Source organism: Dromaius novaehollandiae, chromosome 8, assembly GCF_036370855.1.
Source record: "Dromaius novaehollandiae isolate bDroNov1 chromosome 8, bDroNov1.hap1, whole genome shotgun sequence".
Classification (NCBI taxonomy): Eukaryota; Metazoa; Chordata; class Aves; order Casuariiformes; family Dromaiidae; genus Dromaius; species Dromaius novaehollandiae.
The window spans coordinates 40109391-40133279 of NC_088105.1; the positions used below are offsets into that span (position 1 = coordinate 40109391).

Consider the following 23889-nt stretch of genomic DNA (forward strand, 5'->3'; position numbering starts at 1 on the left):
TCCCCTTCATTTTCTAAATTATGCACCACCAATTATTTAAACCAAATTGCTTAGCTTCCCTTAGCCTTTATTTCAGGCCAGTGGCCCGCAGCTTTCTGACTCCATCGGGCCTTTGAAATGCTTCTAAGGTAACGTTTGCTGTGGAGGATGCTGTTAGCCACACCAACTGTACAATTTGTCAGACACTTTCTCTTCATTTGCTTATGACTTTGCCAACCATTAACTCTTTAGCCTGAAATTTCCCATAGTGGAGTTGTGCCACAGATGGTTCTCCCAAATGTTTTTGCCTGTATTTTGTTAATGTTTTTTTATGAACATATGTTCATAATGTTTTATATTTAAGCATGAGTATGTTTTCTGTGCATCAGTGTGGCTAGAATACAGAGTTTGGGCACTTTAAAGAACGGTGAACTCTTGCTTTGAGCGCAAGACCGCATCATTTCTCTGGGCAGCGTTTCTTGCTGGGGACGGTTTTCCCTGCAGCTTTGCTCCTGCTAAAATTCGGCTGAGCCCTCGCGCTCTGCAAAACCGCGGTTGAGGCAGGCTCGGGTGGAAGCTGGCTGGAATCGGAGACCGAATGCGGCCCGCGGTGCTGTTTGCTGCAGAGCTGCCGAGGAGCGAGAGGCAGTGGTTCCCCCGAGCCAGATGTCGGTTGGTTGGTTGTTTATTTTCTTAATTGCTTGAAAATAAGAAGAAAATAAGTGCCCTAGAGAAAGAAAGCTAAGGTCGCGAAGACAAGCACTCAGAAGTTAGGAAATGCCGAAGACGGCAATCCAGATGGTCTTAATTCAGACCTCTTAGGCTGTGCTGCAACAGCCCAAGCGTTGCTAGCCCCCAGGGTAGCGTTTTCTCTTGGATGCCAGCGAGGGAAGGCCCACGCTTGCAGGAGGGATCCGGGCTGCATTTTGTCCCGGGGACACTCCTGTCTGTAGCATCTCCCCAAGCTTTCCTACGGACGATGTCCTCAGCGAGACAAGGCCTCAGCAAGGACCACCAGTGCCAGGGTGGGCCGGTTTCTGCTTCTGACTCCTCTGCCGAAGTCTGGGCAAGGGGCTGAACTATTTTTCGCAGATGACCATCAGTGATATGTTCTCCCTTCCCTGTCGTGAGCCTCAAGGGTTTGGTAGGCAGAGCGCCCACACTTTCTTGCAGATTACAGGGAAGTAGAGGGGAGAGACCAGGAGCGATATCAAAGATAATATAATGTCACTGTAAATTAAATCTGGTCTGTGCTGAAAAATATCCCCCAGTATCTTCCTACTGATGCTAACGGGGGGGTTGTGTAGGCTGGTTTCTTATGACCAGACCCATTTTTTATCCAAACTTTGACCAGGTTTGACCTCAGCCGGTGTTTCCAACGTGCCCCACCTGGGCACCCTCCAAAACCTCACTTAATGTCTGGGATACAGGGAAGGGTGCCTGGTGTCCGCACAGGCCGCGGGCTGCCTCCAAGCACTCATCCCACGGGGTCGGAGCGGACGCGGGAGGGCGGGCGACCGCCGCTCCGAGGGGATTACCAGCCCCTCGCCTGGCGCTCCTTAGCATTTAGACTGCGGCCAGCTTACACTGATTTACATATGCGATTAAAAGACGTTTGCTGCCCGAAAGGCTTAGTGAGAGGGGCGGATGCGTCCTGGCGAGGCAGGCGCACGTTTCATCCCGCCTGGGGACCACGTGGGGCTTTCATGGGGCAGCTGCCACTTCTCACCAAAGGTGATGGGAAAGTCTAGCTTATGTAAACTAAATCACACGAGAAGACGAGGCACACACACGGTCCCCATGTTCTTGGCACACGAGCATGGTAAGGAGTCGCCATCCACTTGTCTTTCCTGCCACCAGCCGTGAGGTCCCGCAGCCGTCCCCGTAAAACTTATTTTAAAGCCTATTAAGTTCACCACATGAAAGCGGTTTCCAGCCCAATTTCCCAATTAAATGGCAGTCCCTATGAAGTGGCTCTGCCGGCTGTCTTTTGGAAACTCCCATCTCTCCCATGAATGTGTCTTCTGCACTCGGGACGGAGCAACGGGCTCATAGTCTCGTTAAACAGTATTACGCATTTTGAAATAATTACTTAATATGCCGTTTTTCCCTAGCTCGGTGAGTTCTGCAGTGATTACCTTACAACTGAGCCCTATTCAGGTTTCAATTTCTATTAAATAAGCTAAATCGACAGCATTAAACAGTTGCCTGTTTATTCTTTTTAGCAGGAAATGAATTTAAAAGAGACGCAGCCACCCGTGAAGAGCTGTTGAAAGCAGCGATTGATGGGAGGGAGGAGGTGGTTTCTCACCAAAACCTTTAAAAAATCCAAACAAACTATGCATAAAAATAAGAATGATCACTCTTAAAATAGGTGAAATTTAGCTGTGAGCATTTTTCGCTTTCTCCCCGAGTGCTCAGTCGTGGTGTGCAAGGGGAACGTCGTGCGGTCGGCCTTCCCTTGCCTCAGATGTCCGCTCGTTTGTAGGCAAAGGGAGAGGCCCGGCTTTGGATGGGAGCCTGTTTATGTCTCGTACAGTGCAGGAATTGCTTGGGAACTCTTCATCCTTCGGCAAAGATAACATTGGAGCCTCCGCCAGGAAAGAGTCAGCTTTGAAATATTTTGTATTTTCTTTTAATTGTGAATAAGAGTCAACTTCTGTGGCCATTTGCTGGAGTAGGACGCCTAGACTCTGCAGGAGTGATAAGAGCGGTCGATGCGTGTCTCCGTTTCTTCCCCTGACCCGTTCCTTCCCTTTCCCCCGTGCCCACCGTCGCCTCTCGGAGAGATTATTCCATCCTGCCAGCCGTCTTTGGGGGCACGAGCCCGGAGCCGAGGACCACCGCTGCGGGAGGCAGCTCGTGTTACCGGGTCACCACGGCCTCTTCCACCCAGCAGCCCTTCGCTTGGTCTGCAGCGTCCAAGGAAAACCTATCGCTAGGAGCTTTTGCAGATGTTGCTTATACTCGTTCCCTCTTTGTGGCCTGTCTGCTTTGGCAAACGGCTATGAAACGTTAGACTCGGTCGGGGCTTGGGGACCGTTTTCAATTCCAGATAGCCTGAGTCCCAGGCCGTGGGGTCCACGCCCGGACTTCGGCCCCCCAGCTCAGAGCTTTCCTCTGTGTGATGGACCTTGCAGGTGTGGAAGAAATTCCCTGGAGAGCTTGACAGCAAGAGTCAGGATTTGGCAAAACGCATACCAAATTAATCAGTTGTCACTTAAGGTTACGCTTGGCCATACCCTTAGTTTCCAAAGGCACGTCCACACGAGGATCACCTCCAGCAAACATCCCTCCCGTCACCACTCGCATTTTCATCCAGCCGTCCTCTGCTAGCATGATTTAGCGGCAGAAAATAATGGAGGAAGGTGAAAATGGGGCATGCGAGGATTGCAGGATGCACTCCTATACCCCGTGCCCAGGACTGCGCTGCACCAACGTCCTGGAGATGTCCGTCCGGGCGGGTGGATGGACCACGCTGTGGCATCAGGAGAGGCCGTGGCGTTCGGTGGGCACCTGGGTGGACATAGCCGGGATGCTTGGGGACCTTCTTTCCTGGAGAGTCACCTTGGTAAGCTCTTCCAGGCAGGGATATGACCTGGCCATACAGTTTTATAGAGAAAACTTTTCTGGTGTCGCCAGGAGAGTTTGGCTCTTGTGCCGACTGCATTCTGAAGATGTGAACAAGAGCAAACGGGGCCAAACCGAGCTGATCGAGGCCTCCGGGCTTGGCCCCAGTTCTTTAGAGATTTCCAGATTTTCTTTTGAAATCACTGGATGCGAATTCGATACACGTGGTGAAAGGGGAAGAATTACAGCTTTCACATTCATGCACAATTTACCTTTTTATTTTCCTTTATTATCTGGGGGATATTCGGTAAATCAAGTTCCCCTGATGGGGCTCAGGATCCTGATTCTATTTGTGGGGTCCCGTTAGTAGTGAGGCAGTAAATTACCGCTACTTTGTTTGAAAATTTTTTTAGCCACAGTACATTAGCTCCTTTTGTTTGCTTTTCCACTGACGGAGTGTACGTTTTTATTTGAGAATTTGTGTTTCTTGAATGTCTCATTTATAAATAATACAGGGTGTGAAATTTGAAGGTCATAGAACACAACCTGAAAAAGAAACCTCCCCGAGTAACGTTCAGCATTCATGGTAAAAGTCTTCCACAAAATGCTTCACTTAACATTGGGGGTTTTTTAAACCTCAGTGCGGGCAATGAATGTCTGACCACTATGCATAAGGTAACTATATATAATAATCTTTTCCTGGCTCATCCAGCTATCTTTGTTTGTTTGAAAGATTGATAGATCGTAGGGTCAAGGGACGTGTTTTATTGTAAGTTTCTGTTCCAAATTTCCTGACATTTTTGGTTTAAAAAAAAATAGACCTTTAAAAGGCACAGAAAGGGCTAATAAGAACCAGATCCTAAAGTGATGCTATGTCAAAATGTCAAAAATAACAGCTTTTCTTTGACTCTACAGCATTAATCTTAAGGCACATACCTTTCTATACCCCCTTCCTTTAATAGGTTGAGTTTTTGTACACGGCTCTGTACTGCAGAACAGCTTCTAAAGTGACGACAAAATCCCTTGATGGTTTTCAGTAGTTTGGTTTATAGCTGGCTGTGGACATTTGTTTACCTATTCCAAATCACTCTTTTTGTGATAAAGTTCAGTGGCTTCCTACTTGTGCTATAAAACTGGTTCCTGAGCAAAGAAAAGCCTCATTTCCCCTCGCTAGATTATAGTCTCAAAGCTATCACCAAGACAGCTGTCCTTAAACCCGAAAGTGAACTCGTAAAAGGCAGGGCAGATGTGAACTCTCGGGTGCGTATTAAGAATTTGCAGAGGCATGGTGGGCCGTGAGTTGCCCAGTTCCCATCAAAAAACAACAGGATTCAGGTGCTCGGCCCCGATAATGTTTCGAAAGTCCACAGGGATCCGTGCTCTGGTTTCCCTCCACAAGCCCTCTCTCCCCTTTGGCCCGGGGCAATGGAGAAGCTGTTAATTATGAGAAAGCAACAATTAGGAGAACTCTAAATACAGTAAACGGCACACGTGGACATCCGAAAAGCCATGATGCCTGGGGCAGCGGTCAGCCTGTTTAAGTTAAGTTATCCTTGGATGGCCTAATTCCCCTAGGTAACGTCTGGGGAAGAGAAGACCGATACAGTTGCAATATGGGTGTTGGACTGAGGCTTACACATCCGCATTTCTGAGCAAACTCATTCGAAATTAAGCTGGGCAAGCAAACGCAGTGGCGAATTTCCTTTTGTCCCAAGACGGTTGACATTGAATATTTCCGCTCGGTGGTCTGGGTTTCTATAGCTCTTTGATTTCCTTCGTGTGGTTTGCCAAATCATGGGTCGAGTGCGTTGTTCCTTTCCTGCCACTGTCATTCCCCTACTTTTATTCATTGAAAATAAGTGAAATTCCAGCCAGTAGTCTTCCTTTTGCCCCTTTTAATAACAAGGCTTCTGTTGGTCAGACACGCAGACCTGACCTTCCAGGAGTTGTCTTCCTTTATGAGTTATGGGCAGCTCAAGGCATCAGTGGTTAATCCTTTTTCCAATTGAGAAGTATGTGCTCTGTCTATTGCCACACTTCAGTAAGAAATCCTGCTGATTCCTTCTTTAGCTTAACTGGAATAGCCTAAAACTAAAGTTTATTGAACATATGGAACGAACAACAAACCCATCCAGCAGATTCAGACTGGGTGGGCTCCAGCTCATCGGCTCGTTCTCCAAAGGGAACAATTTCACGTTGAAGATTTCCAACTGGCTGGGCTCACTGGGCTTGTCAGCGGCGGTGATAAATGTGAGTGCTGGATGCGTCCAAATGTAGCATCTGACCGGACTAACACGGCTAATCCAAAACTCAGGATGAATGAAAATACTTATTTCCGTAGCAGTATACTATCGGGCAGATTGTGTCAGGCCCTGTGATATGCTTAATAGTATTTTTCTCTTTAGACAAAGATTATCTATTTGTTTAAGTTACCAATCACTGCATGTATCCATCTTGCCGTCATTGCCTCAGACACTTTTTGTCTTTCATTATTGTCGACATATGTTATGTCAAAGAAGTGCAAATTGCAAAACCTTTTGCTGCAAGAAAGATAAATGGAATAAAATGTCTGTAAGACTAGTGTCCAAACTGCCTTACTCCAGCTGGTTCACAGAGTTGCTTTCCGCCCTACAATGCAGATCTGAACTTTCAAAACGAGGATTAAATACTTATTCTCTAGTTCAGCAGTTGGCAGTAGTGTCCTCGCATCTGTAACTCTGCCGCAGAAGACGTTTGCTGATGGTCCTTTCCAAAGCGCGGTTTTGTTAGGCGTGTAGGATAGGAAGCCGAGCTGGGATCCAGGCTGCTCTGCTGCACCAGGAGTGAGGCTGTTTCCAGGCTTGGGCTGCCTTAAATGAAGGTTCTCATTTTAGCCCTTCTCCGAATATCGTGAAAGATCAGAAGGGCATAAAGAAAAGGACAAATGAAACAACAGTTATTCTCATAAAACGAATGTTTCAGGGTCTTACCCTGCATCCCACATCAAGCTCTGAACTCCTAATGAAATCAGACACACGTTGCATGCACAGTTGCGTGTGAAAACACTGCGGCCAGCAAAACCCTCTGCAAGCAAAGAGGGTGTTACTGCTCTAAGATGTGCCGTTGGTAATTTAAGATAGAGTAACCATGTGGTCACAGCGGAGATTAACATTTCTTGGCCGGAGAGGACGAGCTTTTATTTTGAAAGCCACCTGGGCTCCACTTAAAAGCAGTAGAATACTTCAGAATTTATTATGACTGGGAAGGCTCTGATTTAACAATATCAAGACATAGCTGTGGAAATACACGCACTTTTCTGCTTTCAGGACACACAGCGCACTGCATTTTGTCCTTGCACAGCTGTTGCTATTCTGTAACATCAAACCAGCAAAAAGTTTCACCATGGAGGATGCCTAATATTTGGATATTACATGCAGTGTCTCCAATCTATGCGCTTAGAATCATGAAGATGACTTATGATGTGTTGTGTTTGCATTGGCAGCGGCTCAAAACCAGAAATATATTTCAGGCTTGGCTTTCCAGATATTATCTCAAGTCATTTAAAAGTTCATTATAGGGCACCCGCTAGTGCTGCTATAGTAAAGGGGCTGTCAGCATTTTTCAAGGGTTTATAACTCAGCCATTAAAAAAAAAAATCTCTGTGGGCTGAAACTTGGCATTCAGGGTCTGAGCCCAGCAGTAAATTGTTTTTACAAATTAAAAAAAAATCAGTTTGACTATTATTAAATTATAGGTGGGCTAAATTTTATTTAGAACTTTTTCAGACCGTTCTCCTGAACTTCTGTAACTTAAAATGTCTCTAAAATGTTTTTATAGAGTGCTGCTCTGAAGTACGGACGGGCATTTGTTATGTGCTTGAAACCCTGAGATTTAACTTAAAATATAATAACAGTGCTTATCCCAGCATAGCACTTTTCACCCTCAAAGTGCTTTACGAGCATTATCTCATTAATGTACATAACAGCCTCCCCATGATGTAAGAGGGATTATTATCCTCGCTTTATGGCTAGAGAGAGTGAGCCAAAAGGTTTAAGGCTGTTTTGAAAAGGAGTTAGTTGCACAAATCCCATGTGGATTTTGATTGGCTTTGGGTGTCTCGTTCCCTTCGGCTCTTCTACAAATCCTAACTGGAGTGATTCACCCCAGACTGTTCAGAGCCAGGATTAAAACTCAGACTTTCCAATGCCCGTTGCCACTAGACTGTTTAATTCGCAGAAACATAGTAATTACTTTGCACACAAGAACCATAAAGTTTCTAAGAATTTATTCTTTTGGTCGGCGAGAGTCGGCTCCAGGGATCTGGAGAGCTCCTCAGTGACAGGCAGCCTGTCGAAGGAGACGCGGTGAAATACAGCCGTGCGGCGCGGTGTCCCCAGCAGGTATCCCGGCAGCAGGTCCATCCCATCCTCAGCCTGGAGGAATGGTTTTGTGTGTTCTTCGTACTGCTGTCGTTAGAGGAGGAGGATGGTGGCAGAAGCTCTGGAGATTTGGTGGGCTTCGATAGGTGACAGTCAGACACAGCTATTAAAAATAAAACTGGGCTTCTCTTTGGCCCCTTTTGGCGAGCGCAGTACTTGAGGGCTCTCATGCATTCCAGAGAAAGAATTTTCATAATTTTGTAGGAGTCAATAACAGTCCAAGATTTCTTGGAAGCACTGTTAGACTTTCGGTTCGTTTTCAATTACAGAACTACTCTATCTGTGAGAAACTTCTTCTCATGAAATGTCCAGACTCTTGAAATATGCCCAGTTTAAATCTCATCTCCAATGCCTTACGGTCTGCTGCTTGATCTGATTTATGATTTGCATGCAAAATTTATGGATGTAAGGATTAAGCAAAGCTGAATTTAGTATATGTGTTTTGTTTTGGTGTTTCTATAGTAGTCTGGTGAGGGTGGTGGACAACGCTTAGAGTCAGAAGCTTCTCGATCCCAGAAACTGTTTCTGTTTGTGCCTACAGAGTAGTTTCACTACAGCTCTTGCATTACAGCTGTACTTCTTCACTGTCTTACTGTTGCTATTGATATTTTAAAATCATCCTCCAGTCTTTGGAAATCTACCCTGCATCCTTGCTCCTTCATTTGTCTCTCCTCTATACCCTAGGACCTTTAAAACACCATGTTTACCATCCTGGTTGTCAGCAAGACCATCACAGGGCAGACAGTACTCTGTTTTCTGACTGTATTACGCTGTAGATGTCTGAATCACCGTCTTTGAAATGTTGTCATGAGTTATATAGACGAGTGTGATATAGAAATGTTATATAGATAATTAAATGTGGTTATCCAGTTCCACGCTATTAGTGCGATTTTATTAAACACAGATTGTGGAGAGAACCCAAGAATATATGAGCTGATTTAGATAATGCTTCCCGGCAAGGTTATTAAGACAGTGAGTCAGAAACATTTCTAATCTTGTGATGAAGCCTGCAGAAACGATTCTGGAGAACTAACAGCCCCCTCTGACGCCCCGGTGAAAGACACTGAGCCCCGTTGTCCGTCTTCAGCGGCGGGCTGCAGCCTCTGCCCTTTTTACCCCATACGCAGTTTTCTTAACTAATTAGATCCATGGGAGCACAGATAACAGTAGCATTTTGCAGTTTCAAATCCGTACCTGCACGTTAAAAGACTACTTGATGGATGAAAAAAATGTGTGGAGAGCTGCTTTGCGCTTGATGTTTATTCTGCAGCTCCCAGGGACGCGGCGAGAACAGGGGCGCATTGTACGAAGCGCTGCACGAGCAGAGGGTAAGAACTTACACTCTAAACAGATTAAATAGAAAGGAAAGAGATAGTAACATACACAAAACCTAATGAAGGGAGTAGCCAGCGAAGACAGGATTAAATAAATAATTAGGGAAGTGGAGTAGTTAGAAACATTAGTTAGCTAAGCTGCTTTTAATGCACGATGGAGGTTTTTTCCATACTGTCAGGCAGGCTTATTGCTGGAGTTAACAGTAGATGTGCCTACAGACGAGTGCGGCATAAGCAGCACAGCACAAATGTACTTGCCGGTAGGCTTTTCTTGACCTCACGAGTTTGCGCTGAGAGCAAAGGAGCAGAGCACAGTCGCTGGGTTTTCACTGCTGGCCTCCCTGCTGAGACGTCCAGCAGATGATAATAGTTTTTGGCCACTAATGACCACAGTTAGATTTGAACCTGTGACACTGAGATGAAAGCCTACATATTCCATTGCCGGTACTCAATCCATCCGACCCTCTGCCTTTAAAGGATTTAATTGAATGTTGAATACAGTTAACTGGAAATAGTCCTCTTCCTGAAGGATGTAGAATGAAATAGCACCTGACAGAAGAAGGCAATGCTCGTGATTGGATTAGAAGAGATTAATTTCTTTAAATTTTGGTTTAGCATTCCCTATCCTAACAAAATAAAAGAATTCTTGATCTTCTGCTCGCACCTATCATGAGACCAATTTCAGACTGAAGTTAAACTGCAGCAGTCTTAGCAAGGGAAATCCTGACTGAGGGAAAAAAAGTCTTCATCTCCTAGATGTGATCCTTATTCCTTCGTACATACAGTTAGTGTGTGCAAAATCTTTGGCAACGTGCCGTCCACACTACTCTGCAAGTCAATTAAAAAATTGTTCCGAGATCTTCATTTTGGAGGGATTAATTTCATATATTGATGTGTTTGGGGGATCCTAACTCAAGCAAGGGCAGTACTGCAAGGTACAGGCATCAAAATAAGCAGCTGGATTTCCAAAAGGCTGGGGACCCTTGGGGAGATCTGGTTTTGGCTGGAGGTGAAGAGTGCCTGGATGAACCTCTCGCAGTTACTAGTTAGCAAAAAGGAGAAATAAAAGAACAAGGAGAAGTAGAGTTACCGCCTTTTTCTGTGTTGAATGAAGCTGAGTAGGATGATGCTGAGAAAGTGAGAGTCCATAGGTGAGAAAGAGGCGTTCTCAAGAAATATAACATGACTATACTACAATGAAAATTCCAAGATTTCTTCCTTTAGTTACCCATGCAGCATAAGCAGCACAGCACAAATTTACCATTGCATTAATTACCATGCTATATGGGCTCTATTGCTGGATCCAAAACCCCCATTAAGTTTTCTGCTAAATCTAACAGCCACTTGTTTTGTTTCCCTCCAAAGACAAGAAGGAGATTTCTTTAAATCAGCGTTTCTAAGCTGGAATCCTTTATTCACCCCTTTTTGCTTTTCACTTACTAGATTACTTCTTGACCCTTGACGAACCTATGAATAACATCACCACCACCCTTGGCCAGACCGCAGACCTGCACTGTAAAGTCTCTGGCAATCCTCCTCCCACTGTCCGCTGGCTGAAAAACGATGCTCCGGTCGTTCAAGAGCCCCGGAGGATTTCTTTCCGCGCGACAAGCTACGGCTCTCGACTGCGAATAAGGAACCTTGACACTACGGATACAGGTTACTTCCAGTGCGTTGCAACTAATGGGAGAAAGACTGTTTCCACAACTGGCGTGCTGTTTGTTAAATTTGGTAAGTTTTCGCCTTTTAAACTGCTCAGACTGTGGAAAGGAGCAGGACGACAGTTCTGGAGAGGGAGTTCTGTTTTAGCCACTGCAAACACTCAGCTCAGAGGTAGCAATGCCAGGTCGGATTCAGTCTATTCCTGGGAACACCGCTGGGATGGCAGTTTTATCCTCTCTACATGTTTCTCACTGCTCAGCTGAGATACCCATGTCACCAGCTGCAATAGTGGCTTTTATTTTATAAGGGCCTACTGGAATTAGGATCGAAATACTGGGGGACTAAAACATATCCCACCTGAGTAGATTCAGGCCAGGTGAGAAAATCTACTTCATTCTCAAGTACCTGAGTCACCTCCTTTTTCTCTGGTGTATGAGAACTTTAAGCTTGCAAAAGACTGGAAGGGGAATGCAAATGTTCATTACAAAATAGATTGGAGGCACATTAGTGAGATGGATAGATAGATATACACACGCACCCACCCCTTTAGTTAAAATAAGCACTTTTTCTTCCAAGTCAAAGTTTATATAGAGATAATTGCCTTCAGAGCTGATCTTATGACTGGGAAGACCCCAAACAAGAAGCAGATTTTGTGTGTCATCTCCTCCTTTCCCACATTCAGAGGAAAAGATTTCCCTGAGCTGAAGATGTTTGCGTGGAGTCCCGGTTAATCCTCTTTGGAACTGGACAAATAACACATCATGAATGATGTGTTTGACGAGTTTCATAGCTTTTCTTTATAAATCGCCCAGATTTTTCTATATTCTGTTTCTTATAAAAATATTATTTAGATGTTCTCTTAAAGCAGTTGCTGTCTTCTAGCTTGTATCTGAAATTTAGGAGATATTTATCTGAACAATTATATTTTTGTAGACACTCCTGTTGAAAACACCTGATATTTTTGTAGAAAACACCTAATATTTTTCTTTTTTCTGAGTGGAGCAAATTTAATCTTACAATCAAATTTCCAGAGCAAATACTCATTTGTATGAATTCCGCTTAAATATGCTCTCACCCAAAGCCCGCTGAGGACCAAGGAAACCCAATCAATGCATTTGAATCAGGCCTAGGACAAATTCCTTGAAAAATAATGAAGATTGATAGGGGGAAACGATGCTGATTTCTCTCAGTTGGAGTTACAACCTGCTTTTGTGCAAGCTGTGTTTGCTATAACTTTTTTCGTGATGGCCCCAGCCACCAACTGTATTGCAGGGTCAGTGCCTCACCTATTTTTTGGCCTGATCTATGGCATTTTTTAGACAATCACTGCTACAGGCTACAGCCTTGTCTTCGGTATTGAGAAACTGCTAATCATCTGTTAAACTACATAAAGCACATTCAACATGACAGACTGTTACTTTTATCTTTTAAAAGGTTTTCTAAAGCTTCCTACTTGTTACCTCGCCATAACTCATCCCGCTGTTTTTATTCTGTCACTTTTCCAGGTCCCCCGCCAACAGCAAGTCCGGGATCATCGTAAGTTGTTTCATGTCTGTTATACTGATTCATTAATCTTGCTTTTCAGCAGTCAGATGTTAATTTTTCACTTTGTAGAACAGAGTCACTTTTACATTGCACTTTAAGTCAGATAGTATGGTAATTTATGGGTAACTGTATTATCTATCTTATAGATAAATTTTCATAGTATTTCAAATCCTATTTCTAATACTGGATTTCTTAATTTCCAATATTTTCTTTAGATCATCTGGTACCTTCAGTCGTTGAACTGATCTCGGTATGCATGTAGAATGTCGAGTATGAACAGAAACTGGTCTGCACAGCCCACTCCGGAAAATATCTATTGCTACATGTAGTTTTTACTGCCTGGAGGACTTCTGCTGATTTTAATGGGGCTGATGGCAGTAAGCTCTGTATCTCTAGCTCTCTATGTCTGTATTAGGAAACAGTCGCTGAACTGAGTTCCTAAAGATCAAGTGCATGGCTGGGAGCAATGACTGCTTTAACAGCAGCTGTCTTGCACCTTGCAGCCTAGGTGCCGTTCCCGCTCTTGGATCCACGCTGTTGTGTCTTAGCAATTAGCATGTTGTTGGCTTTTGGCAGCTGAGATTCTCTCTTTAGGAGGTTTTGGGAACATATATTATCTTCCCCTCTAATTTCAAGATGTATGATCAAAGTTACTCACCTTTTTATAGTTCCTTAATGTTTTCAAGTCACATCTTTTACTGTTCTGCAGTTTGAAATTAATTTGCTGATTGCAGGTGATTACATGTCCTGTTTATTATCATCGTACACGTGTGGAACGATACTGAAAAGCAGCCTGTCCTGATGAGTGGAGCTGCACTGTTAGAAGAGAAGTACAGTATCAACGAAAACAGAAAATTAAACTATTACTATAATATGAGGGATGTGAAAGTTTGGGGATGTGAATGCTCCTGACTATCTTTCTGAAGATAGTTCACAAAGTATTGCAGAGGGTAAAGTAAGGAAGGCACCTCCCCACAAAAGGACATGCTAGGATGCCCTCTAATGGAGCATCATAAAATGTGTTTTTGTCTTCCCGTCGGAAGGCAGCTGGAATGAAGCGGCTGGAGTTTGTTTGGGAAGGGGAGCTCTGCTCGTAGTCGGCTCCTTTCCGTGGCTGCGGTGTTCGGAGGAGCGAAGCTTTACGGAGCTTCGCGGGGCTTCGAGAAGTGGGCACTGTCGTGTTCTTTAGCCGTGTGGAGAGCTAATTAGTGATCTGTGGGACAGAAGGTCCGATTCTGTGTCGAATTCTGCTTAGTTTGGGGTTTCTAAAATTTGTAAGGCTGGGCAACATGCACTTGGCTGTGAAAAACCTACCGAAGAGGTGTGAGCACAGACAGCAAAGGAAGGCCGTGCTAGCACTGCACCGTCTAGGCCGTTCAGATGTGCTTGACGTTTTTTTACACAAAATAGATATAGAAACCTTTTTCCATTCTCTTTCTGTAAGGTTTTGGGTTTTTTTCACAACAAAAGAAGCAGAACTTGACCAGCCAGCAGCCCACACGGTTATGGTGAAGTAACTGCAAATGGTCCCACTAGGTCAGTGAGGGTCGGACCGAGCTCGATGGCAACGTCAACACAACTTCGTTCAGGCCATGGAGACAAATCCAAACTCCTGAGACTACTGCTAGTTTAGAGCCTAGAAGGGGTACACATACTAATGGTTAATGTTAAAATAATGTTGCACTAACAGTATTACACTTCTCCTGACCTAATCACCCTTCTTCTAGCTTCAGTATCTTAACATGGCCCTGCCTTATTCTCTGCTCAAAGCCCATAATTTGAGGGAAAAAACAATGACTGATTTCCATATGAACTGTATTAGGCATTAAATTAGTCAGTGTAAGCAGCTAAATAATCCAGATTTTCACTTTGTTTTCAGCATGCCCTGACCATTATTTTACATGAGTACAAACACAAAGAATGTGGAAGGAAGGTGAAAATAAAGTGAGATTTCCTCTTCAAAAGTTGATTTTATCCTTGTGCCTTGTAATTTTGCAACCAAAAAAGATATTTAATCGCACTTCATTACCCTGGAAAATTGCAGGCTCTGTCTAATGAGAGGTCACATTGTACTAAACACTGCAGGGAAACATATCCAAAGAAATGTGCGCGGGGCCTCCATTTTATTGAGTAGAGAACAATTACATTCTTGTAGAAACTCCGCAGATTAAATGTATGAATTAAGAGAATCAGGAAGAAACTTATGAAAAAAGAAAGTTGAACTTGGAATTCATACTAAATTAGAGTAAAAAAACTGTGTACGTTGTCTTGAACCCAGTTCATGCCTGCTATCAGAGGCATAACTGCAACAACTTTACAGATAGCAGCAGAGGTTTTGTTCCAAGTGCATTAAGCTGAACAGTGAAGAGAAATTCCATGTGTTGTAGACTTGGAAGTTGCCACCAGTTCTGTTCCTAGCAGTTTACTCTTATTCCCATGCAAAAAACATCTTGAGAAATGTATATCCTACTCATGCATTATTTGCTCCCTGGACAAGTTGGCAAACAAACACTAACAAATTAATGAAAATGAGGTCGAAGTGCCTGTGGTAAGAGGAATTCTACATTGCATAGGTAAGTGTCACAATAAACTGTTTGCAGCAGTCCTGGGTTAAAGGCAGCACTCCTCTTCAGTGTAGGGGAACAGAGCATTTTATCCAGCTTTGGTAGATTTTCTTGGTTGAAGACAAGTTTATTTACGTTTTCCTAGAGTCGGTTGCCTTGCTTTTCTGATATTTTCATTGAAAATTTCTTCAAATATGAAGAGAACCTGGAGGCTGTTTCCTGTAAGATCCCCCTCCGTTGAAGGCTTTAGCCCTCAGATGCTGATGCTGTTTCATACTCTTGTTGCCATTTTAGGACTCTTAATTGCTGTTAGATGAGCAGTAGGAATAGGCATGAGAAAGACCTGCTTTCATCTGTGAAAGCTCAACCCACGCATGCCTGCCTCAGTGTTCAAGTTCCAGAGCGACAGATCTAGTCCAGGGCTGACCTCCCTACCCATGATTTAAGACTAAAGGGGTCCTCTGGGGAATTGCTTTCTTCAGGAAGAGTCCTGGAACTTGGGTCATAAAATATTCTCGTGCCATTTTTTCAAAAGCTGGGCCGTTAGCCCTGGTGCTTTGGACAAACCGACTGTGGTCCATGTGTTTGGCTGGTTTCTGTTCCCCAGAAGACGTTCGTGTGGACTCCTGTTTAATGTTCTCTGTTGTCCAGGCTGACCTGTGGTGTTGCTGTGAACAAATGGACAGTTATTGTATATCGTCGTAGTGTTAGTGGTTAAACTGAGTTTAAATTTGGAAAGCACTTTGAAGAATGCTTATGTAAAGGAAAAATCTCACTTGGATGGTATTTGTGCCTTAACAACATGTGTTTCTTGTCCAATGATAACACAGTCAACAAAATAGTTGGAACGTGGTGGCTTTTCCTAGTGGGCATGCTTTTCCCATGTTGTCTTTGTTAATCTACCGTGAGTGAAAGATTCTGATCATTTAAGGATTTAATTTGAGGATCATGTTTTTTAAAAAAATCCATAAGCTCTGCACTTTTCTTCACATAATTTATAGGTGCAGAGTTCTGCTGTGATGTGATGGCAGAAAAATAGATGGTCCAACTGTTGCTTAAAAATCAGAAGGTTAAATGGATAACTTTTGTAAAAGAAGACAGGCAAAACTAAATAACATAACAATTCACGTGTGTGTTACATCCTTATTCTCTCTGCTTTCCTGAAATGCTGCTGGAGTTAGTGAGAACCAGATGTCTGTAACCACTGACCAAGTGGTTACAAGCAAATAAGAGAAGGTCCAGCAGGAACGTACCATTACGGTCCATAAGGAAAACACAAAACCAAGGTATTCCTCTCCGAAAACACTGGCTGACCTGAATGTCCTTCCTTTAAGTCTCTTGTGCTTTGCAGAGGTCGACTTTAAAGCCTTATCTGCGAGGCTGCGAGGTTACATTCCTCTGATGTGCTCTGGTTCTCCACATGTGCAACAGAGCTTGAGAAAACGTCTTTAAAATCAGAATGCACACTCCTGCTTTATAAATAAATCATTATTTTATCTTTCATTTTGAAGGAAGGTGCTACAGATACGCAGGCAGTTACAAGCAGCTCCCAGAGCTGTGGGGAGAGTGAGAATGAGTCTGCCTCGCAATTCGGATGCTTGCTGAGAGCTGGGCCGCCGCGCTCCCCTTCCGGCTCTTAGGACTCCTTACATAGTTTCCACGGAGTGGATGGTGTCAAGGGCACCTCCACCCCAACCGCAGCCGGGAGTCTGGGTGAGACCCTCTTCTGGCGGATAAGTCAGGTCCTGTTGGCTGCTGGTGGAAAAGGACCCCACCAACTAATAACGAATAATCTGAGGAAGCTCAGAAGGAGCATTCTGAAGCTCCCATGCTCCACATTTCTTATCAGAAAGCTAAGAGATTCCAGGATGCCTTTTCTTTCCAAGACGTGTAAGGAGACTTTACAGACATCCAGGAAGGCATCAGTTTGAAACTTAATTTTTATCCATGGTCCATGCCAAGGTTTGTTTCTTGAAGGACCTGGAAGTGTGTCTCTTGATCTCAGGTCTCTTTGGTTGCTACAGAGATAGAAGTTGGGAAGGACTGAAGCCAGAGCACAGCAGATTCCAGGAGACAAGAGAATTTAATGTAGCAATAGAGATTAAGAGATTATTAGCGATTCTAATTTTGTAACAATTGGTACTTTGGCCTGGGAAAATGGTTTATGCTCAGTCTTTTCCAAGATCTTTGTCCTCTTTTTCTCATTCCATGTCATCTCCGCTAAAACCATTCACTGGAGTGGTGGCTTTATGCTTGTTCTGACCTTGTGTTCACGCACTCCAGGAAAAATTTAGGTGCAGATCACTGAAACTAAAGGAGATAGAGCACACTCTGTTCAAGGACTATCATGAGAACATTGGGGGGAAGAAAACAAAAGTGCCTTTTGACATGGTCCAATTTAAAACTGAACTAGACAAAACCTGCTTGAATGTAGTCAGATGGGAAGGATTCAGGAAAATACTCTATATTTTGTGTCAAAGCTCTGCAAGATATACAAAAAAACGCAGACACTTACTGCATAATGAACACGTTTTCTTGAAAACTTAACCTGCAGATGAAGTATTTCACTTGCCAGAGTGGAATTTTGATTTCGTTACAGAGGAAACATTGGAAACACAGTGTGGCACCTCCTTGCAAATATTCTGTGAGTTCACGAGACGTGCTGGTTTAGGTTTTGAAGGAGAAAAATGCCTAGTTCATCAACATTAGTACTCTTAGATCTGCGGTGCTTTCTGTGCAGCAGAGAGATAATAGCATGAACGTGAGTCGGGCTCGATGCGTGTACCCCACGCTGGCACCTCCTGCGCCGAGCACGTGCGTTCCTCGGGTCAGTATTGCTCTTGAACGGTTGTTTTATTCTTAGTGGAGCCTTCTCTGTGTATCAGCTAAATATGGTATTGTTTTTGTCTTTATTTAACTGCTGGGAATGAGGAGAGGAGAGAGGAGGAGAGGAGAGGGCTGTAATTTTAAAGAGCATTTGATTCATAAAATCAAATGGGGTTTGTGATTCCCAGAAATAGCTTGCAAGGTTTGTGAAACCACAAACCCCGCAGGATTTTCCCATCCTCTTTTTCAGTGATTAAGATTTTTCTTTTTCTTTTTTTTTTTTTTTTTAGTTAAACACATCTGGGTTTTTTAGTAAAACAGATCTTTTATACAGTGGCTCTCTGTGGCTGGATGTCAGCATGGTTCTCTTCAACGAGAAAATGCGTAACCATTGGCTCGCGTCCAGATGAGCCTTGGCCAACTGCATGCTCAACTGAGGGCTTCAAAGGGTGACAGAGGGACTTCTCCCTTTTGACCATAGCAGCTAGATTTTATGGACCAAAAACCGCTGATGAAGAGTGAAGATTCGCAGTGGAGACACCCCGAGCCCGGCTTGGCTGCAGCTGCCCGTTGCCCGCCGGCAGCACCCGGAGCTGCTGCGCGCCCGGGCGCCGGTGAATGAGCCACATTGATTTCAAGCCCTACAGCAGATGTTGCCGCTGTTGCAGCAACCGCCTTGGTGTTGCTTAGTGACTGTGGAAATTTTGAAGGAGGCCCGAAGTCCCCTGAGCTTCAGCCTTGGGCCTTTTACGGCCCCGCTGCACGCAGCAGGCCGTACCTGCGGCGCGGAGGAGCTCAGACGCGAGCCGAAAGTGGGATATTCTGCGCGGAGGCCAATATAAATACATTTGTGCAAAAGCTCAAGTGGTACGAAGAAGAAGTCTGAGTGGCTGATGCTGACAGAAACCATGTTACACGGTGCCGCATGACTTCATCCGAGTGGAAATAATCCCCGCTCGGTGCTGCCAAGGTCGCAGAGTGAGATGATGTGCCGCGAGCAGGCCGGTCGTGGAAACGCCGCGGTCCCGGGAGAGGCGGCGCGCGTCAGCTGCTGCATGCGTGGCCACTCTGCCCCGGCAGGTAGTGCGCGAAGGGAACCGTACTTGTGTCTCGTATTAAATGAATTGGTTGTACTCGGTATTCTGGGATATTGCATCCATCTCAAGGTATTGCTATAGCTAAACGTGTTATCTGAGACTCACAAAATGCTTTGCCTCTTCACCTTTTTTGTTTCCCAGAACACGGGGGGAAACCGAGGCAGAGAGGGATTAAGGGTGCATTTCACATGCCTTAACTGCAGGTGTTTTGTACTATTTTAGATGCAGCTAAAACCACGCTGGTCTCTCTTGCCTAGGGTTTCACAGCCTTGAGTGTTTTGCTGCAGATTTTGCATGTATGCTTTGCAAAAAAATAGGGAAATGAGCTTCTGGCTCTAGAGGCCTGAACCTGTACATATGATAAACATATATACATATAGATATATATATATAGCACTGGGTCATCACTCCGTCTGCTGTGGCCGGGCATCTGCCACTGGTTTTCAGGTGAGCGATGCTGCAAGAAGCCGAAGCAGCAGGAAGCCCCTAATTCACGCTCCTTCGTTCCTGATGGAGCAGTTCGGTTGTTTTCTGTTGCGCTACGGTAAATCTGCAGAAAAACAGCTGACCTGGAATTTGGAGCGAGATTTACCTTGGAGAGTGCTTTCCACTTCTGAGAGGGGATCTGATAAATTTTTTTACAAATTTTAGCTGAAGTGCTGAACCCTTATCTGTGCTGTAATGCAAACAGAGAGCCCTCGTCTCACGCGGTATTTCCTGCAAGGAAGGCATGGCACGGTCCAAAGGCACAGTTGTATTCTCTGAAAGCAAATTAATCACACTGATGTCAATACTTTTTTAAGTGGGGAAGAGAAAAGGGAGTGAAGTACATTAGGACTTGGACACCAGGAGCAAGAACTGCCTAACGCACCGTTATAACACAGAGGCAGAGGCGACATGCTGCCAAGAGCCGCGTTTGTTCTCGTTCTGCTCGGCATCACCCGCAGCAGCTATACATGGAGATAGATGTGTGGCAGCCTTGGTGCAATGCTCTGGCCGGCATTTGAGGAGTATTTGTGTTTTATGCGATAAAAGAGTTTCTCAGCGCGCGGGCAGATGTCAGAAGAGAGGCAGACGATGCGGAATACGCAAGCAGTTCGGTGGACAAGCCTCTAGCCACGTTTGGTGGAAGTGAAGAGGAAAGCGTGAAATTGCTTTTATTTGCCACGGAGACGCTCAGCTTTTGGCATTTTGGAAATACTGGATCAGGTCTTGTGCCTTTTTATGTTTAGGTGCTTTTTAGCGTGTTGCATTTAGCCTTGTTGCATTAGCTGCATTGCACTGAGTTTGCTTGACCTTAGATAAAGTGCGGGTAGAAAAAAGATTTTCATTTCTTTAAGGGGTTTTGATGGATCACTTGAAAATGTGGTGATCTAAACTGTTTATGCACACACTTAAAGAAATCCTATAATTATATAGTTTGACCCTGAGTTACAGACTGTGTGTGTATTTTGCTGATGTGTTTAGACAGGGATAGAGTGAGGATCATTTTGAAGTTTGCAGCAGAATGGAAACAAAATCAGGAGCAGCTGAAAAGCTCCGTTGCTTACACTGATGCTCTTCTGCAGCTTCCAGAGCACCGTATCTGCGCAGAAATTTTTTAACTGTTGCAAAAAATGTGATCATTATGTACCGCTGGCAATGTGTGTCTGATAGTAGGCTGGCTCTTGTGAGTTAGACCAAATAGAGCTGCTTTCGCCGCGTCTCGTGTGCCCAGCCCGGATGGCAGCCCCGCGGCTATGCCGGGCCGAGTGCCCTCGGACCCCACGTCTCCATCCGCAGCTGCTCTAAGAGCGCAGTGGCAGTTTCATCCAAACCGCTCTATTTGCATGAAACATTCCAGTTTTCCAAAGATAATGTCTTCTATCTAAGACAGTTTTCATCAAAAAGAGTTCTCAAGCAGCTCTAATCACAAGGGCAATTTAAAATGCTCACAAGGGTTTCTTTGAGCCCAAAGGCCGCGAGCGGACGATATTACAGCGACAATTCAGTTCACCCGTCCTGCACCGCGGTTAGGTCCCCGTATTGGCGAAAACAGAGCCCATCTTTGTGCAGCCTTATTTTTGCCCTGAATGCATTGCTTGTCTTCAAAGAGGGCAAATCAAAAATTGCCGTTGTGTTTCGGAGCGTCTCTGAGGGTCGCGTGTGGATGGGATAGGCCAGGTTTGTGTCGCGCTCCGATGATGCTGTATCTCAAAGGTTCGGGCAGAGATTATTGTTGCGTTTATCGATGTTCGCATCATTCCCTTCTGCAGGTGGCTGTTCATCGAAGAGCTGCTAAAATAAAGAGATAGGTTGGGTTGGGTGGGGTTAGTTTAAGATGTGCAAGCCCGAGTCATCCAACACCACACAAACCCGTGGGTGTCCAAGGCCGCCTCCGAGGCACCATGGGCTTCTCCTGTGCCGGGAGCTTGCAGCTACACTGGGAACAAATCTCTGCTGGCCCAAGCTGCTTTCGCTATTGCTGTGCAGTATAAAACCTTCAGGACGAGTTTGCATGTAAAGATAATACGGTTGCACAGCCAGCCTCTATGTAGTTAGAGCCAACTGCAATTTATATTACTTCATCACAAAATCATTAAGTGCAGGAGGAAGATTATAAGGTGTTACATTATTTATCCCGATAATTAAAAGCATGCCTGACGCCCTAGCCTTGGCCGTACAAAGCAGTAAAAGTGGGCAAGTTCAAGTACAGTGGAAGGAGTTAATCATTGATTTCAGAAAGTGTCAAGTTTATTGATCTTGTTAACAGGAAAACATGTGTGTGGTTGCCTTGGAGCAAAAGGAGGACAGTTATCTGACCCGTTGTAGGTGGGATGCCGCTATTAATGCTCGAGCCAACAAAGAGCCACATTAAGCAAAGATTAATCGCAAATGTTACTCTGCAAATCACTGGTGTCAGTAAATTTATTTAAAATAAATACCTTTTCTCTGGAACCTGGTAATTTTTTGTGAAGATGAATGGGCACGCTCGTCTGAGGCTTTGCAAGCTGGCTGCCTTTCAGAGCTAGATTGCAGCGTTGGAGGTTGTAAAGGTGAGGAGAGACCGTTGCGGTCCTCCGTCTAACCCGCCCGGATGACATGGGCTCAGTGCTGCCCTCGGTGAAGCTCGGCTTCAAATCCAGTAATTTTGAACTAACTAGAGCAGATCCTCCAAGAAAATCCCATCTTGCTGTTAAGTATCCAGTAATGGAGAGCTACTTTGCCTCTCGGTAAACTGTTTCAGTGGTTAATTATCCTCTTTTTTAAAAATACGCTTTGTTCTTAGCTTGACTTTGTGTGGCTTATTCTACTATTTATATGAACCTATTGTAAGGTCAGTATTTATAGATTATGATCAAATGACCATACCTCTTTCTCTTGGATAAACGAAACACTTGGAGCTCCTTCGGTCACCTAGGCAGCTTTTCCAGCCACTTAGTCGGTCTAATTGCTCCTCATGCAATCCGGTTTTTCAGAGTGGTAACACAACCTTTTACTCTGGCTTCATAGCCTTCTCCTTAGACACCTGAAATCCCGTCAGCCCGTGATGTTTGTGCGGTGTCATGTCAAATGCTTTTATATACGAACATTATTCTCTTTCCAACCCTTGAGTTCACGAAAGCTCATCCAATAAATCTCCTTCCCGTAAGCTCATGTGAATTGACGCCAGCTCTGTTACTGCCTTAAATCCTTCAGTGCTTGGGCTTCCCAGGAGCTTGGAAGGTAGCAGACATATAGGCACGTGGGTCTTCCCATGAGGTGGGTATATATTGGCACTGCAAGAGCTTTCCTGCAAAATTACAAAGTCCCCAGCAGTGGAAAGATCACGGAAACGTTGTCTTCTACAACTCTTGGATGCAAGTTGTCTTGACCTGCCCATTTTCAAACTATCTGATTTTAGTGGCTGCTATTTAGTGTCTTCTTTAATTGCTTTTGGAATAGAAGCTATTTTGTTGTATTGGCATGTAAAAAGAAGTTACAAATTTAATATCACTTTTGCATTTTCTCTATTTTCTCTGCATTATTGTTGACAGTTCTGCTCTCTCCATCTTGTGAGGGACAGCTACAAATTATCGCAGAACCTCTTAATCTTGAAGCACTTAAAAGCATAATAAAACCCTTTCCCTTACTGTTTGTAACTATGCTGGTTGCAGAAGTCTCCTTGTGTGACTTTTCTGTGAACGTCTCATGGTAATACCTAGTGTTTATTTCAAGTTTGGTGGTGCCAGTTTTTCCTCCTCAATGGGTGCAGATTAGGCCTGAGCACAACTAGCAGGTGATGATTTGGTCTTAAGTGAGTGTCTTGGCTTTTACAGGTTTAAAAGGAGCGAAAAAAATAATGAGAGTAGTAACAAATGTGACGGAGTGATCTGGAGACTGTTTATTTGCCTCGTATTGGAAGTTTTGTTCTCGGCGATAATTCGCATTAAGAGCTGTGGCTGTTTCAGATGCTGGTCTCAGTCGTACAGGTGTAAAACTAGAATAACTCCATTGACTTCTGTGGGATTTTTCCATATTTTTCCTCAGTGCGAATAAAACAGGAATGTTACTCCATCCTTGGTGTAGAAGGCATTTTTGTGGGACAAAATAGGCAATAGTAGTCTTGCCAAAATAAAGTTCCTCAGCTGGATAAAGGGAGCAAAGGTATATAAGTACCAGGGTTTCCTTTGATTTTCATCCCTCATACCCTACGCATGAATCGCTTTGCCGCATGGATGGTATATGTGCGTGCCTTTTTAAATGACGTTTGGCTTAATCCTCGTTTAATTTTTTATGCCGTTGTAAAATACATGTTTTGTATTACCAGGGCATGATAAGAGTTCGTATTGATACAAACCAGCATTTCACCTAGTCAAAGATAAAACCCAGCTTTTAGATTTGATAAAGTACAACTGCGAGAGTATGCCGTGGC

General features: G+C 44.3%; 1 protein-coding gene across 2 annotated transcripts in view; it reads left to right on the forward strand.

The window, feature by feature from the left end:
- ROR1 (receptor tyrosine kinase like orphan receptor 1) overlaps nt 1-23889 on the forward strand; it is a 149076-nt gene that overhangs the window by 103863 nt on the left and 21324 nt on the right. For both annotated transcript variants that reach the window (XM_064516312.1, XM_064516311.1), the window contains exons 3-4: nt 10745-11032; nt 12469-12499. In XM_064516312.1, coding sequence (XP_064372382.1) covers nt 10745-11032; nt 12469-12499 — 319 coding nt within the window. The remainder of the gene's footprint in view (nt 1-10744; nt 11033-12468; nt 12500-23889) is intronic.